A 17,336-nucleotide genomic window follows, 5' to 3' on the forward strand; every position below is an offset into this window, starting at 1 on the left:
GAGGTGCCACAGTCCTTTCTGGTGGTCCACACACTCACAGGGGTCCTGCCCAGCTGGGACGCACCCTGCCCTCAGCTTCACTGTCCCCCAGGCTGCTGAAGGACAGACCTTTGCACCCATGGCCCTGCCAGATGTGGGGGAAGTGGCACCCCAAGGGTCCTTGACCTGACCATGGTCAATTCAAGAGGGAGAGTCCCCACAGCTGGGGGGCTGTGTCCTCCACCATGCCCCACCTGGTCTGTGACAAGGACTCCTTCACACAGGGTCTCATGGTGGAACAGAAGAATGGGGCAGTCGCATCCTTTCCACATCCCTCCTCTTCCTCCCGTGTCCCTCCCATCCTTCCACATCCCTCCTGGCCCCTGGGGGCTGGGTCTCAGCTGTGGTCTTGGCTGGGTTGGGCTCAGTGATAGCCCTGCTCTTCTCCTGATGCAGAGGCTGCTGCTGAGCCCTGGGCATGGGGACAGTGCTTCTTCCAGAGCCTGCAGCAAAAGCTTCTCTGGAAATACCACCCCTCCCTGCTCCTGCAGCACTGTCATTCAGGCTTGGCTCCCCTTGAACTTCTTCCAGATAATCTTTTGGGTTCCTCTACACAAATAAAAAGAACAAAAAAATCCCACAGATGTTTCCAATTGCAAAGTCCATAAAATACCATTTAAAAGTAATTTCTCACCCCACCCCTCACACGCCCTTCCCACCATTCCAGGCAGGGAAGCGCCAGCTTCCCTGACCCCTGGTTCCCAGCACCAGCCTGTGCGAGAGCTGCTCTGTCACCAGGGCTGTGGCTCTGGGGGCCGGCACAGACCCCATGTGCTCCCTGGGGTTTGTCTGGACTAACTGGCATCTGCAGTGCGTTCCTGGGGGCAGAGTCTTGTCCCCTCTCCTTCCCCTGCACCCCACAAATCTTCACCCATGTGCCAGACTTGATAGATCAAGTCAAGGGCCAGCAAGGTGAGAAAGTGCTTCCTTCTACTCCAGGAGCTGCAGCAGGGGCTGAGCAGTGGACTCGGTGCCCAGCATTGTCTCTGTGCTGCCACATGTGCCTGTGCCTGGCAGGGGGTGCCACAGGCAGGGGTGGGCTGGCTCCCCTGGTGGGGCAGCAGCTCCAGCACAGCCCCAGCACTGCCCCCACCATGGGGACACTCCTCACACCCTCTCTCTCTGCTGACAGGAGCCTGGACCGCCTGGACTCTGTCGAGATCCTCCTACCTCCGAAGTTCCCAACCTGGGAGGAAGAATACAACCAGATCTCCGACAGCGTCAACGAGTCCAGTTGCATCAACCAGGTGAGATGCTGGAGCGCTGTGCCCCGCTGCACCGGCACACCCCAGTGGGAAAGGAGGCCAGCTGAGGGGAGAGAGGAACATCTTCTTCCCCCTTCAAAATAAGGCACTGGCTACACTCCAGGAATAGCACACACTATTCTCTGGCAGCTTTAGCAAAGTATCAAGGCCAGCTCCTTAATTCTGGTTCATATTAGACCCCCCCTCCTCTAGCTTTGCCTCCTCTCAGCACTGCTGGTGCAGCTGAAGTCACTCTGCTGTGGCCACAGGTATGGCAGCCCGAAGGAATGCTTCACAGCAATGGGTGAAGCTCAGGGCTGCTCTGAGCACAGGGTCCCACCATGTCACCATCCAGAAGCCACCTGCGAGGCTGCTCGCTCCTGCTGCAAGCTCCTCACACCCACCCAGGCCAACCTCACCTGTGCAAATGGTGGCACTCAGCCTGGGACCCTGCAGCAGCTCACCAGGGACAGTAACCCTGCTTAGCTCAGGGGACCTCATCCCTCATGCAGCAGACTGGACCCAGGAACAAGATGCCTGTAATTTGGGAGATTTGTGCCAGCTAGCTGGGGATGTCTCCCTTGGATATTCCTGGTCCCCTGGGAATGGCAAAGCCAAGGATGCCAGTGAGGTGCTGATGGTGGGTGGCAGACCCCTTGCCACAGGGTGGGCTCATGCCCTGACCTCAACCTCTGGCATGTAGTCAGTGTAAACTGGGTTTAACTCCCTGTCCCACGCTATGCCTCCCCTTGGGATTACTCTGGAGCAGCTTGGGGCTTGGGTGGCTATAAGCCAGCTGCCTCACAGGCCAGGAAACAATCCATGCCAGGATGAGAGGTCCCGTGTGCTTATCTCAGCCCCAGGTCGGGGACCTGTCCTTTTGGTATGCATGTGGAGGTCCCGGGGGCAGCAATGGCTCCCCACAAGCTTCTCCCAGGTGTTTCTCTGTCACCCTGGGCCTCTGTCATGTCCTGTCTCTGTTCACATGTGTCTGCATGGGAACACATGCACACACATGCCCCTTCTGCGCAGCTCTGCTCTGTCTGTGCGCTATGATCAAGGGCAGCAGCGTGAGCTGGGATTTAAAGCATCATGACCAGAGTGTTGAAGCGGGTGAGCGGAGTTTGCTGGCGTCCCCTCCCTGTGTGGGGGGCTCTGAGCCCTCCTCCGGCCCAGCCCAGCCTCTCCGGCCCCATGGCTGGTTTCTCCTGCTGCCACAGAGCAGTCGGAGCCCTTGGTGGAGAGCTTTGGGGAAGGGCATGGGGCATTGCTCGCGGGCGTACGTGTTCCTTGTGGTCAGTCTCGTTCCTTGTACATCAACAGCAATGTGCTGGGTGTCTCACTGCACAGAGAAGAGGTCACATTCTTGTCCTTTGCATGTAAATCCATGTCTGAAGCCAGGTCTCTGCGTGAACACAATGGGTGGGATGACTCTGTGCTCTCTCCCTGTCTAAAGCTGCCATTTAGCAGCTGAGTGCAGCACCCCCATGAAGACATCAGAAGGGTCTTGGAGCTGGAGGGTCTGAGCAGCCCACGATGTGCCAGGAGCTGCCCAGGCAAACCGTCTCAGTCCCAGACTGGTAGCACTGTGGTGCTGGGGACACGCTGACTGCCTCAGCACCTGCTCAAGCATGGGGTTGCTGTCGTCATGTGCACGCTGCCCACTTTCTTCCAAATCAGAGAGACTTCAGTTGCAGCAGGGTTGGGATTTAGAGGACTCCATGAACTGCGTATCTGTTGATCCAGATGGATGGAGCTGGTACAGCCACCAGTGTGTGCTGGTCTCATCGTCTGGTGGGTCTGAGCTGCCCTTTCATCCAGTGTCAGAGGCAGTTTCTCCCCTGCCCTCACTTTTGTGTGACCTTCAACACCTTCCTTGTGTGTCCAGCAAGACCCTACTGTCCTTCCACACAAAATCATCCCCAGCTCTGAAAGACAAGTCTGCTCTGCTTGGTTTTGTCCCAGCTGACCCCCACCTTACAAACCTCTGGAAGTGCAGGGTTCACCGGGGGTGCATGTCAGCATCCACCTGCCACACCAAGGGCAGAGCCAGCTGGTGACCCCCAACACTGCTTATCCATACTTTGAGCTGTGCCCGGTGTAGAATGGTTGGACCCAGCCCCCAGAGCCAAACCTCTTCCCTTGGGTACATTTTGAGCCTGGATTCTTCCCAAGATGGGTCATTTTGGGCGGCTTGCGCAGGGCAGAGCTCACAGGGTGGATGTGCTCTGCAGACCAGGGATGGAGAGGAGGAGAAGGCATTCCTCCCCACAGGCAGTGCAGTGTCTTTTGGGCGTCTGTCCTTATGCCGAGTGTGTGCCGTGGCTTTGCTATAGAGAGAAGGCAGTATTGCTTCTGTGTGGCTTCTTCCTGGCACGGGGACAGAGGAGATAGCAGCAAGGTGGCTAACCTGACCCCATCAGGGTGAAGGACGGTTTTCCCGACATGGAGCACTCAGGCTGCGCATCCACCCCGGCTCTGCGGGCTGTAGAGGCCCATCACTACTCCTGGCCATTTTGCGAGGTACTGGCCAATGCTGGGGGCTTCACAGAGGTGCTGACTGGGAGCCACAGCAGCCCTTGTCCGGCAGCCACAGGCAACCCATGTGTGCCAAGGGGTGTCCCCGCATTGTGTGTCCCAAGTGTGCCCTGTGTACATATATTGATATATGGTGCATACAACAGGCTGAATGCATCAGCAGCTTCTCTCCATCTGGGAGGCGTCCTGTGGAGCTTTGCCATGCCCTGTTTGCGCCGCTGTCTGACGGGCCTGTGCGGCATCTTGCTTGGCATCTTATGAGCTCTGAAGTTTGTACTGAAGTGTCAGCAGCGGTGGCCCCGGGGAATGGGCCATCCGCTTCCCTTGTCCTCAGTCCCTGTGCAATGGCTGTCTGTGTGAGGGGCTCCCCCGTTCTTGGCCTTTAACCTTCTCCAACTCTTTCTTCCAGATCTTTGGACCCCCCTCACTTATCCCTCAGATATTTACCCATGGAGAGCAGGTACCGTCCCGCTGGCGTTTCCCCCTTCCTTCATCACGGAGGTTTCTCGGGTCAGCCTGGACACCCACGGCAGGATGTGAGGCAGGCTGTGGGGTCAGCCCACACCCGGGGCCAGCAGCAGGAGGAGGAGGAGGAGGAGGAGGAGGAGGAAAAGGAGGAGGAGAAGGCAGCGCTCCTGACCTGGGCACTGCAGGGCAGCTGGAGAGCTTGGTTCCCCTGGCCCCGGCGGGGGGTTAGGAACTGACAGTTTTAGGGAGCAAGTAGATGAACTTTTTGAACCAAACCTTGTGGAGCTCAGTTGCCAATGATGGGCAGAAACACTGTCCTTAAGACCAAAGAAAGGGCCAGGAGAGATGGAAGTGGACAACAGGGCCAAACTCAGCATCTCTCATCTGTATTTCACACTGCTCTGCTTTAGGCTGGCCCTGGTTTAACCTGGGTGAGCCTCTCCTGCGTCCAAGTTTGACCAGCCACTGCTACTGGAGAGCAGGGCATGGGTGGGAGGGAGATGGAGACAGCAGGAGAATCAGGGAGCAAAGCTGACCCTGCTTGGCTCACACCTCACTGCGGCCTGCCACCGAGCCCCCTCCTGGTCCCCCACTGCAGGTGGGGGTAGGATGGGTTCCCGATGGTGCCACCCAGAAGCGGTGCAGGCAGCCTGTCCTTGGTCAAGTGTGGAGGCTGTCCCCCCAGCCCACACCTCCCCACCTTCTCTGCGCTGCACCCCGCTGTAGCACCAGGCCATCTCCCCCCACCAAGGAAGGAGCACCCCTGCCTGGCAGGGTCTTGTGGCTGAGGCTGGGGTCTCCCAGCTGTGCTTGTGGGGCAGAGGGACCTGTCAGAGGCTGGACGGGGATTTTAGCCTCACGTGCTCTCAGTCTCTCCATCAGAGACTGGGGGGTGTTTCCCAGGCACTGCGGTGGTAAGTCTCTCCTACTCCACAAGCAGGGATCCTCTCGCCTCCGAGGAGGGTCCCCTCTTCCCTCTCTCCCAGGAGAGCCCGGGCATCCTGCGCCCCACCAGCACTGACCACTGCACCTCCCGGTCTCGCCCGCCGTAAGCAAGACCACGCAGGAGTGGCAGCAGGGTGGCTGCAGGGAGAGGAGCAGAGGGGAAGGGAAAGGGCTGCCTGTAGGCAGGGGCTGACTGGCTCTGCCCCTCTTCCCGTGCAGGCACCAGAGCCAGAGCTGGGGGAGCAGTACGAGGCGGTCTGCGACGCTACCTACAGCGAGGCCGAGTCGGCCGCCGCGGAGGTGCTGGACCTACCTCTGCCCAGCTACTTTCGCTCCCGGAGCCACAGCTACCTCCGAGCCATCCAGGCGGGCTGCTCCCAGGAAGAGGACACGGGCTCCGTCCGCTCCATTTCCCCTCCGACAGCCGGCAGCCTCAGCGGCAGCAGGACCCTGCCCACCAACAGCAGTGAGTGCCAGCGGTGCGCGGTGGGGTGGCGGAGGGAAAGGGGCGCGAGGGCAGCGAGGACAGGGGATACTGCAGCCTGGCAGGCACTGGGCTCAGATACCTGTATCTCCAGCCACGGTTCTCCAAGACTTTTGTGGACGTACGGGGGTTGCTCTGTGCCAGAGGCCAGCAGCCAGGCATGACATGAGGATGACCGGGGCTGGATCTCTGGATGTGGGCGCTGAGATGGCAGACAGGCTCTGGTTGCTGGGATCTGGCTGGCACGGCTGATGCGACCTGCAGAGGCCTGGCAGAGCTCGAAGTCTTCACCTGGTCAAGCCAAACCCATCTGGGTTGCTGCGGCTGGGAGCACCCTGCGGGACACCCGCCTTGCCCAGGAGCACTGGCTGCCCTCTCTGCCTGAAGTCCTGCGGGGCTGCGGGAACCTGCAGCACAGGCAAGCAGCCCTGCTGCCCTACGTTATCAATACCTTCCATCTTCCTCCTCCTCCTCTCCACTGTGCATATCTTACTACCCCAGTCCAGTCTATAGTTGACAGGTTTGACCTCTCTCTGAAACTCTTGGGAACAAAAATGTCTATCAGAGACTCTGCACCAGCTTCCCCAGGGTCTGAGCACACACCAGTACACGTGTCTCAGGGTCTGCCAGAGGCAGAAATTGGGGCCGATGGGAGGAGGGAGGGCAGAAGGCATCGGTCTCCATCCCTCGGTGATGAAGGTGTGAAACAGCTTTGGGGTTCACCATGAACTTCTTCACAGGCTCCCGCACACAGCAGAACTCCTAGAAACATGTCCGGGGGATCAGATCTGGGGGAAAAAGAGAATGGTGCAGATTTGCCTCCTCCAGATCCACAGGGTTTGTGATTTTGAGCCGCAGCCAGTGAGGGCAGGATGCCGGCCAGCCCGCACCTGAGCAGCGCAGCCCAGGCAGTGGCATGCCAAAGGCCGGGCTCGCCAGCGTGGCTCCTGTGCCATCCAGGTGACAAGCCCAGCTCCGTGCAGAGGCTGAGTGGTGCTGTGTGCTGGGCTCACAGCACTCACAGCCTGGTCCCTTCCCCTGCAGGCAGGGCAGGAGAGGCTACGGGCAGACAGCATCACCCTGGTGCACCCAGCCCTCAGGCTGCTGCCTAGAGACTAGTCTTTCAAAATCTTCTGACAGTGAGATGCTGGGAGTTCATCCTTCAGCTGGACTGGCTCCAACTGCTTTCTATCCCAGAGACAGAAAAGAATCAAGTCCTATTTGCCCCTCTCCATCAGGTATACATAGATAAGAGACCCCAACATCCCTGGTGTGGGGTAAAAACAGGTCTTGCTCTGAATTTCAAGGCACTTACAAGCCTTCCCAAGCCCCAGAGCCCAGCACGCTGCAGCCTTGGTACACTGAGCAGCATTATACCCAACTCCAGACACCCCGCCTGGTGCTGGATGCGGGCATTATTCATTCCAGGCCTTGCTCTTTTGATTAGTAATTACTGTATGAGACAAGAGCCTGGCCTCTCCCTCCAATGTTAGTCAGGATTGACTCCATCGCCTGGAGTAGGGGCGAGGCTGCAGGCAGCCCCGTTCAGCTGGTGTTTCTCACCAGCCAGGCTGTCTCTCCCAGGAGGCAGCTCCCAGCATCACAGCAGAGCGGGTCCCTTTGCCAAACGTCTGGCCAGAGCTGGCTCTCCCACGTGCCAAGCTCCCAATTCCCCAGTGGCCAGAGCACCCAGCACCTCTCGGATGAGTCGGGGCTGCCTTCGCTCCCTGGCAGGACTGCCATGCCCACCCGCAGTGCTGCCGGAGGAGGCTCCTGTGAACACCCCGTGCATTCAGCACCCGGGCGGGACGCAAGGAAAGGCAAGTGCTCTGCCCCAGGATATAATTTTGCCAAGATGGTCAGTGGCTCAAGACAGCAACGAATGGCGAGGGCTGCTCAGACCTCGCAGCACTGGGAAGGCCCAGGAGGAAAGAGATGCAAGAGCTGATTTTCTGTCGCATCCAAAAATGAGCTGGTGCTGGCTTCCCACTGCAGAGACCAGCACTGCCCTGGCCCAGGGACAGTTTTGGTGCAGCCAGGCTCCACCTGTGGCTGCCTTTACCAAAGCACGATCTGCAGCAGTGGCTTCAGTCCCCAGTGGTCCTTGCCTCTCCTGGAAAATGCGTGCAAGGGCTGTGGGTAGCAGGGAGGATCATTGCTCTGGAGATGCTGCTTCTGCAAATGGCTCCTGAAGGCCTGAGTAGAGCTGACAGGTTCAGCTGTGCAAAGCTGCAGCGTGAGGAGCAGCTCTGCTCTGACTGCAGCATTTTGGCTGAGGCAAGGCCCTCCTGGGGCACCAGAGAGTGGGAGCAGTCTCCAGAGAGATGCTCAGGGAGGTTGGCAGGCCCTTGCCAGAAGATAAACTTGTTACCTCTCCATGACGCTCCAAGTCACTTGATCTGCATCACTTTTGCATCATTTTCTTCAAGGCAGCCTGTGTCCTTCTCAACTCCTGGCCAGCCTCAGTGCTCCAGGTGAGGCTTGGCCATAACGCAGGGTGCAAGGAGCTGAGGGGTCCCATCCCAGGAACAGTTTTGGGAACTGATTAGAAAAGGTGATGCCTTAGTGCTCCCGGACATGGCGGTACCTGGACATCATGCCAGGCAGACACCAGAGCGGGCAGGAGGAGTCCGGCATCTCTCACCAGGGTTGTACAGTGCTGCTGGCAGCATGGAGGCAGACAGCAAGCCCTGTCACCCACGGGGACGCTGGGGTCAGGTCCAGCGGGGCAGGTTGCTCTTGGCATGAGCTCTGGCACTGAACCACAGAGCTATGGGGGGATTTCAGAGCAGGCATAGCATATCTGCTGTGGGCAAAGCTGCCGGAGCGCAGGAGCGGGCTGTTGGTGGGACCCAGGGTGGAGCCCCATCCCAGCAGAGGGGAGAATGGGAAGGGGGGCACCGTCAGCCTTCATGCAGGCTCCAGGCCCTCCTACCCAGACACATGCCCATGCCCTCATGTGTCCCCTCCAGTGGTCTGTGCTCCAGGGTTATCACAGTCAAAGTCCACAGGATGAGGCAGGGACTGAAGGAGATACCCTGAGAGGGACGGGCTGCTTGCTCAGCCCCATCCCTCCTTCCTACCACCCTCTCTGCTCTGCTTCTGTCCCACACTCTTCCCACCCTGGCTCACCTGCAAGCCCACCCCTGCTCCTTGCTGGCAGTATGGCCGATGCTGAGCTCGACGCTGCTAACACCAGGAAGCAACAACAGGCGTAGCACAGAGGGGGCTTTCAAAAGTACTGGTTGCCACCTCTCTCTGACATGACCCAGCAGAGATCTGCTGATTTTCAGAATATCCTCCGGTCCTTTGCATTGGCTGCTGGGGCTTGGAGAGGGAAACGTTTTTGACAGAGGGGGTGTGGGAAGCAGAGAGGAGCATCTGTGTTTGTGCGTGTGCACGATGGGGAAGGCAGGAGGCATATCTGGATGGCAGTCACACCTTTAATCAGCCACCCAGGCTCAGTTCCCCCTGCAAGTGTGCATCACTGAGGCTTTTATTGGTTGGTGTTGTATGAGAGGGGCCTCCCGAGCAGCAGATTGGTACCTCTCATCTTGATGGCATCATTCTGGACCGATAGAGAGAAGAGAAGTGGGTGCACCATTATCCGCAGGTCTAATGGTTGCTCATGGCCTCTGCTCCACACAGGGCTCTGGGGTGAAACAACTGAGAGCCCTCATCTGTTCCCTTCCCACAGACATGCTCCTGCACCAGCACCCGTGCACCAGCCCAGAGGAACTGTTCCATCACACACCTGGTCCCTGAGAGGGGGATCGTGTTTCTTCTCTGTAGGGACACATCCTAAAGAGGCACCAGCAGCAGCAGTGTTGTGACTGACACAGGCTTCTCATTCTTTGAGGAGAGCGTGGGGGTTGACTGATAAAGCAAAGGGATTCAGCCACCAGCTGAGGGCACGAGGAGGTGCAGCGAGCTCCATTTCGCAGAGGGCTGCCAGTGCCGGGGTCTGTGCGGGGAGCACAGCTGGGTGGCAGAGCCTTGACAGCTGTCACACCTCTGACAAGCCAGTTCCTCCCACAAACCGCCTGTGTCACTCGTACATTACAAGGCAATTAGCTCCCATTTGACAACCAGCAAAACAGATGATGAGCTGCCCTTGATCAACCTTAAACAAAGCTTTGTGCCTTGCGAAGCCCAAGCTGGAGACTCAAAAGCCCCAGTGAAACCTATTCATCTAATTGCCAGGCGTTCAGCCGACAGCCGCGCCGGCTCCTGAGCATTACAAAGGGCTCCCCAGCCCCGGCTCCTTCTTATTAGAAGCAGCACTGGGAATTACTTGCTTAACAGACTGCTTGCAATACAGAGCTGAATATTTGATGTCCAGGGGAAACAGGAAAGAAGAGATGAGCAAAGCACAGCAAAAGGAGGTCAGAATCCCCAGTGTGGAGACCCCAGCCCAGCCTCCACCCAATGCACCAGTGACAGCAGGGAAAGCTCATACCAAGCCAGTTCCTACTTGAGCTCTTCCCAGTCCTCCCTATGCCATCTGGTAACATCACCGCTGCTCAGAGCATCCTGCCCTGGGATTCAGCAGCCTGTTCCCAGAAAGTCCAGGTGCCCAGCTCCTTATCCCATGCCCAAATCTCTTTTGGAGAGGCCAGAGAATCCAGCTCTGCCTCCTCCTCCAGGACTGGGCTGTCTCTGTCGACCTGGCTTACCAATGGTCAAGATGTCCCTGAGAGTGTGAGCTCTGGAGGGCAGGGACCCTCCAGTTCTCCCTTTCTGCTGATGCTGTGATGGCAGCTCTGGCTGCAGGCTCCCAGCTCAGCCCAGCACAGGAACCTGGAGCAGAAGGAGCTCTAGGAAGTCCAGTCCTTCAGGCCAGCCTGGACCTCAACCAGAGCCAGGCATGAGGCTTGTCCTTGAGAGCCACCAGCATTCCCATGAACAACTGCCAGGGCTGCACATACCTTATGCCCATCCATATGCCAGAGCTTTGCCAAGCCCAGGCTGGACATGAGAACACTACCTGGGAGAGATACTCCCTAAAGTCATGACAGAATAGCCACCCTTCTGCCCCCAACCTGCTTTCTGTCTTCTTTGTATTGCTTTTTTTGTCTGTTCATCACTAAATTAGAGAGATGGCTCCCAGGACCATCGCTGGGCTGGGAACCCTGCCCTGCCCCGGGGAGAAGGCAGATCCCAGCCTGGTCCCCTGGCACTGATGTTCTTGCAGGGGGAGCATGGTTGTGCTTAGCAGAGGAAAGACAAAGTGCCTGCACAACTCCATGCAGTGTCACAGCACAAAGCAGCATCATGCTGACCAAATCCCCAAGGGCTGGTACACTGTGGGATGAGATTCCACAGCTTCTGGGAAAGTCACGTGGCGCTGGCTTGTGAGGGATGGATACAGACACCCTTCCTCCTTCTCTTCCTCCTCCTCTGTGCGCAGTGACTACCTGGTCTCTGGGTAGGAAGGCAAGTTCTGCTCCTCTCCTCTCTTGGCTGTCATGGCCTTCCCTTCTTTGTGGGGAAAAAGTAGTGGTGCAAAGGCAAAGGAAAAACCAAACCAGAGCAGGACACATCGTCCAGCCTGTGTGTGAGCAGCCACAGCTGAGGAGTAAAGCACCACTGTGGCCCCTTGGCTAATCGTATCAGACAGAGCTGACCCCATACGGCCTTTGAGGAGAGAGACTGTTATCATTCCCTTCAGATTTTCTCCTTCTTTTTGACCTAGATTTCACGTTCCAGAAATAGCTTTCTCTGACATACCAGCAGGAAAGGGATTAGAGAGATGGGGGGAGAGTGTGTGTGTGTGTGTGTGTGTGTGTGCGTGTGCACATGCCAGGGTAAGATTTCTGTTGCATGCTCCATTGGTGTTTGTAATGGAAAAAAAGGGTACATATACATGTTCCATGATCTATTCATATGTCTGTAGGACACAAAGAAGTTTATGACAACTGTTTCTCTCCACGCTTACCTGTTCATTTTTCACCTCTAATCTTTTCCTTGACATTATGGAAACTCCACTACCAAGCCCTGTGCCCAGACAGCACTCCCTTTTCCCCAGGAAGCCTGTACCATGGCTACAACCCCACTCTCCAACTCCACCGTCAAAACCAAAATATCTCCATCCTTCTGCCTCAGCAAAGCTTGGTGCTCCTTGCTGCCAGGTTTCAGCTCTACTACAGGCAGCACCCAGCCCAGCAAGCTCTCTTGCTGCTGCCTGCTGTGCGCACGTGTCTCTCTGGCACCCAGGAACGAGTGCAATGAGTTTGAGCCCCACGGAAATGGCATTTGCCCAGATCCCCAGGAAGGGGGGAGCTGCAGCCTGCACGTGCTGCTGGGCCGACACAAGCAGGAGCAGGGGAGGTGGAAACAGCTGCCCATGAACTTAATACTAGGAAGCGAGCACAGCTCCCAGGTCCTGGCCAATCCTGCCTTCTCCCAGCAGGGGCCACCTACAAAGGAGTAGAGACAGCTGCCAGCATTTTCCTTTGGTATTATGGTCAGAAGGCAAAGTCCTTCTTGTTGCTTGCTTTAATCAGCCTTGATGGCAGGAAAGGGAGGCAGTAGTGGAGAGGAGAAACCAAAGCACCAAGAGTTGTCTCAGTTTGGTTGGGGGCTCTGGGAGAGCAGCAGCAGGGAGCATGTGCATGGTGTAGTGCTCAGCCCATGCGGCCGCGCTGGTTGGAGAGCGATGTGCCAGGTATGGCAGACACCCAAGGTCTCTTCTTAGGCTGAGGGGCCCGGCAGCGTCCCAGCACGCTGGCCCTGCTGCCATCCGTGTGAACCGGGTGAGCACGGAGCTGCCCTGGCGCCAGGCAATCACAGATGCCACTTTGTATCCCTCTGCACCTCTCTGCCTCTCCCTCGGTGGCCACAGGGCTCGTGCCATCGCTGGAGCAGCCCAGCAACCACCGACAATGGTCTTAACTAAGACACACGCACGTGCCAGGACTCAGCGGGGCTGGATGAGGTTTAGTAAGGCTGTGCACCCAGGCCTGAGCATTTGCAAGATTTCAGACAGCGCAGGCAAATGAGGATTTCTTTGTGTGTGTTTCTCTTGTTCTCAGTTGCTTTTCCTCTCCTTCATGCTTTTCCATTACTTTTCCATCTGTTGAGCCGCGATGTGGGTATTCCTGAGGATTCAGGAAGAGATTGGCTCAGAGCTTCGCAGAGCCGCTCACAGCCCGTGTGGATGAGGGGCTCTCACTCCAGAGCTGCTCACCACTCCCAAGCCTGGAAGCAGTTGAACTGAAAACAAGTTTTCTTGTTTTCCTTGGTAGGCAGGGGAGGGGAGAGGCCCTGGGCTGCAGGTCCCAAGCCTCAGGGCTGACTGTCTGGCAAGATTCTCCTTCGGCCCCAGTGTGCTGCTCTGTTTTCCAGAGCAGAAGCAGCACATCCACAGCGATTCCATCACTACACGCCGAGGGTGGTGGTGGCTCAGCCCTGCCTGCCGGAGCCCTCGGCGCGTGAGCTCAGTGCGGTGTTTCCCCAAGGCGCTTTCATCTCTCCGTGCTGCAGACGAGCCCTTCTGCACTGCGTGCCGTGAACCCAGCCAGTCATAAATAAATCAGAGCATCCAAGGACTGATGGTAACAGTGAGGAGCTGGGGCAGCACACGTGCTCCTGGCGGGAGCCACGCGGCATCGCCGCTGCCTGCAAAGCCACAAGCCCTGTCGGAGGCCGGTGGCAGCGCCGTTAGGCAGCACCCACGCCACACTGGGCTCGCGGGCACCGCTGCCCCGTCTCGCCTCAGCTCTCTGCGCGGCGTGGCTCTGGCCTCGCGGAGGTCACCCCTGCCCCACAGTCTGGGCGAGTCTCATGCTCAGCTCCGGATGTTTCAAGGCAGGATTGGAGGGATGGAGCTGGACGTGGCTCCAGCACCCAGCACGTCTGTGCCCAGGGTGCCAAGCCCGGCACGGCTCTGCCCAGACAGGCTCTCCCTGCGGCCCGCAAGCTGCACCAGCCTTGCTCCCCTCCGCGCGTCCATCCTCCATCCTCCCTGCTCAGGCAGCCTAACAGGGAGGCACAAAACACAGGCACCAGGCACAGCAACATCACCCGGTGAAGCAGAAATCAGTGCCCAGCAGGATGGAGCTTGGCTGGCAAATCTGTGACCGGCAGGAAACATCCACCCAGGGAAACATCCACTTCCCCGCTGTTTTCTTTTCCATTTATTTGTCTCGGCGCTGCAGACTCCTCCCGCTGACACGGAGCAGTCCTGCAGCAGGGTGGGTGCCGCCGGAGCATCGCCCGCAGCCCCCGCACCCCCCTCCCAGCTCGGGGTGCCCCCACCCAGGCGGGGGGCGGGGTGGCCTTTCAGCCAAAGCCACTTTCGTGTGGGGGTGAGGGACGGGGCCGTGCTGGGGAAAATGTCACCGTGGCTCCCGCGGCTGTGACGGGGAGACAAAGCTCCCGCGTGGGGGTGGGAGAGGCGCCCGCTTTGTTCTGCAGCGTTTGGCTCCCCCGCTCCTGCCACGCACGGGGCTGCCACCCGCAGCGGGTCCGCGGGGGAGCGGCAGCCGCCGCCTCTGTCCCCGCCTCTCCCCCCGCGTCTGCAGCGGGCGGGTCGCGGGGATCCCGGTTTAACGCTTGAGACGCGCCCGGTCGCTTCGGTCCCGGCCACCGCCCGGGGCCCGCGGGCGGCGGCGGCGGGACACGCGTGACCGCGCCCGGCCGTGGGGGAGCCGCCGCGGGGCGGCGGGGCGGGGCCGCGCCTGCGCGGGGCGGGGCGGGGCGGGCGGTGACGCGCGGGGCGGGGCGGGGCGGGGCGGGGCGGCGGTTTAAGGCGCGGCCCCGCCCGCGGGGCGCAGCCGGAGCGGCGGGCGGGCGCGGTGAGTGCGGCGGTGGCCTCCGCGCGTCTCCTCCCTCCTCTCGCCCGCGGCCGCAGGAGCAGCCCGGCGCGGCCCCAGCCCGCGGCCCGTCCTTCCCCCTCGCCGGTGCACGGCCCGTCCTCCCCTCGGCGGGACCCGAGGCCGCGCCGAGCGCCCCCGCCCCGCGGCCCCCCCCGTCTCTCCGGTCCCCTCCGCCCCTCCTTTGTGTCTCCCATGGCTTTGTGTCTGGAGCTCCTCAAGCAATGTGAGTGACTGCCCGGGGCGCGGCGGGCGGGCGGGGGGCCGGGCCGGGCCCTGCATGGCTCCGCGGCGGGGGTGCCGCGCCCTGCCTGCCTGCCTGCTGCTGCTGCCGCCGCTTGCCGGGCCCGCCGCCCCGCCGGGATCGCAGGTGGCGCTTCCGCTTCCCACGCGCGTCTCGGCCCTCCGTGGGGGGGTGGGTGGGGGGTGCTGGGTGGCCGCGGCGGGAGGGCTCCTGCTGCCTCCGCGCTTGTCTTGGGGGGGGCTGCCCCGTCCTGCCACGCATGCCGCCTTCGCTGCGTGGGGGTCCGCGGCCCCGCGGGAGGAGCCGGGCCCCGCGCCCGTGGAGGGCGGAGGTGAGCGCTGCTTCCCTGCCGAGCAGCTGCTCGCCCCCCCCCCGCCTTGGCCGGGGAGCGGCCGCCCCGCTTGGCTGCAACGCCGAGCCCCCGCGTCCCGGTACCCGGGGTCGTGGCGGGTCAGGCTGGGTCCCCAGGCCGGTGCTCAAGGCCTTTGAGGAGCCCCGAGGTGCTGGAGGAAATTAAATAGTGATCACTAAACGTGTTCTCCCCCAGGGAGCACTGACACTTTCCTTACGGTGGTGTTCGGATTCTTCCTCCCTCGAGAAGAAAAGGGTATTGTCTGGGTGAGGCACGAAGCTTCAGCGCCCGTCGCTGCTGAAGGCTGACATTTAGCAGCGCAGCAAGCTGGCACCTCCTGTCCAGAGCAGGCTTTGAAAAGTCTCTTTTTTAGCCTGGGAGAACAGATCCTGGCTGAGGCTACCTGGTGTTGCACGTCAGCCTTGAGCTGCCCTACCTTGTCTGAGGGTTTGGGCGGAATGCCCCGGAGTCTGGCTGCAGGTGTAGCTCGGGGATCCCTGTGCTGCCTTGGAGGGTGGGGATGTTACAGCTGGCTTTCAGCTGTAAGTAAATGTAGCTATTAATTTCTACTCCTGTCTTTGTTAAGCGCTTCAAAGAGGAGGATTATTTCCAGGATGCTGTTGATAGGACTAATATTCTACAGCAGTACAGACCTTGACCCCAGGTTGTGCAGGAAATGTGTGTTTGAGACAGGAATGGAATTAGGATCTCTGAATCCTGGGCTGTAACTTGCCACTTGGGGGAGGAAAAGAAGAAAAGGAAAAAAACCCCACAGCATGTGGCATTGGATCCGAAAATAAATTCCAATCATGTGGGATGATAACAAGCCAGATTGCCAAGTCGTGTAAGTTGGCAGACTTGACTCCAGAGGGTCCAAATTACTTAGCTGGTAATTGCTCTTCAACAGGAATTTGGTGCTATGAAGTTACACATTCTTGAACGTGTGGAAGAAAGTAAGCGTAACTAGCTATCAGATCTAGCCTGCTTGACTTTCAGATTAAGATAACTTGTGTGTGTACTCTGCAGTAGTACCCAAATATTCAGCAGAAAGGTATCTGCAGAATTTGTCTGACGTGTTGCAGTCACGGAAAACCTAAAAGCTCATCTTTAAGGTGCAAATGCTAAACTGCTATATGCCGGTTTCGCATCTATAGTTTGCTACTTCTGTTCCACTTCTGTAGTGGCAGTGTAAGTTTTTGGTGTAGCTGAGGGCCCTGGGATCTGTAACTTGAAGTGCTGGGGTGTGACTACTATGCACTGTGCTGGTTTTGAAAGGACAAGAAGACCCTGTGCAGCCTCTGCCAGATCCTGCTCAGCAAAGGTGGTAAATGGAGGAACTTAATTTCTCTTATATATGGATTTGACTATCTGGAGAATACTGATAATAAGATGGGATTTGGCAAACCCCAGAGCACTCTGAGGCCAAGAGGTACCTTTGTGGAACTCGATCGGCTGTAGCTGGTGTCCCAGCCTGCTAGCTGACGGGGCAAGCATTGTCAGCTGCTGGGGAGAGCTTGCATTTTGCTTCGCAGCTGTGTGTGAGTCAGTAGTTGGATAGTCAGTTGCTTAATCTGTGCATGCAGTTTAGATTTGTGGACACTTCTGACTACTTAGCTCAAGGTTATTCATCTGCTGCTCCAGCCTAATGTGTAATGCATGGGAGACCTGCTGTTCCGTGAGCTCATTCTTAGCTGTGCGTGCTGCCAGAGCAATATAACTTAAAAAGCTTTTAATGGATAACTAATAACTGCCAGGCACTTACAAATAACTGTGTCAGTTCTTGTCTTCTGTATAGATTTTCCTGTTGTTTCAGTCCAGACTCCAATAGTTTGGAGTGAACTATTCACCAGACCCTGTAAAAGTTACTCTGTGACAATTTTCCCAATAATACACCACATGCCTGCCTGCAGAAGTAAGGCTGCAAAACCATGCTGCCGCAGGGCTTGTTTTTGTCGTCTCAGCTGATACTTTTTCTCTGTGCAACCTGTGCAACCGCCTCAAATATTTTTTAATGGATTGAGGAGGCATAATTGAATTCAGTGCGGTGCAAGTTACAGTAACATATGTGAGCTGGAAGGATTAAGGCTGTGCAGGCGGGTGGCCTTGTTCAAGAAAAATGCACTTCAATTTCTGCAGTGAAAAGTTGTCAGTGTGTTTCCTATCAGAGCAGATTTTAAAAGGGAGGGGAGAAATTGTGTGATTGCGA

At 58.2% G+C, this 17,336-nt stretch overlaps 1 protein-coding gene across 5 annotated transcripts in view; it reads left to right on the forward strand.

Annotated features, from left to right (window-relative positions):
* The window catches only part of DLGAP4 (DLG associated protein 4), a 153,100-nt gene that overhangs the window by 93,905 nt on the left and 41,859 nt on the right, over positions 1-17,336 (forward strand). For 3 of the 5 annotated variants that reach the window (XM_074842796.1, XM_074842793.1, XM_074842795.1), the window contains 3 exons: positions 1,172-1,286; positions 4,231-4,281; positions 5,454-5,700. In XM_074842796.1, coding sequence (XP_074698897.1) covers positions 1,172-1,286; positions 4,231-4,281; positions 5,454-5,700 — 413 coding nt within the window. Of the gene's footprint in view, positions 1-1,171; positions 1,287-4,230; positions 4,282-5,453; positions 5,701-14,523; positions 14,761-17,336 lie in introns of those variants that run through there. The other 2 variants (XM_074842794.1, XM_074842798.1) reach the window with 2 other exon arrangements.

This window comes from Strix aluco, chromosome 17 (genome assembly GCF_031877795.1).
Source record: "Strix aluco isolate bStrAlu1 chromosome 17, bStrAlu1.hap1, whole genome shotgun sequence".
NCBI classification, from domain to species: Eukaryota; Metazoa; Chordata; class Aves; order Strigiformes; family Strigidae; genus Strix; species Strix aluco.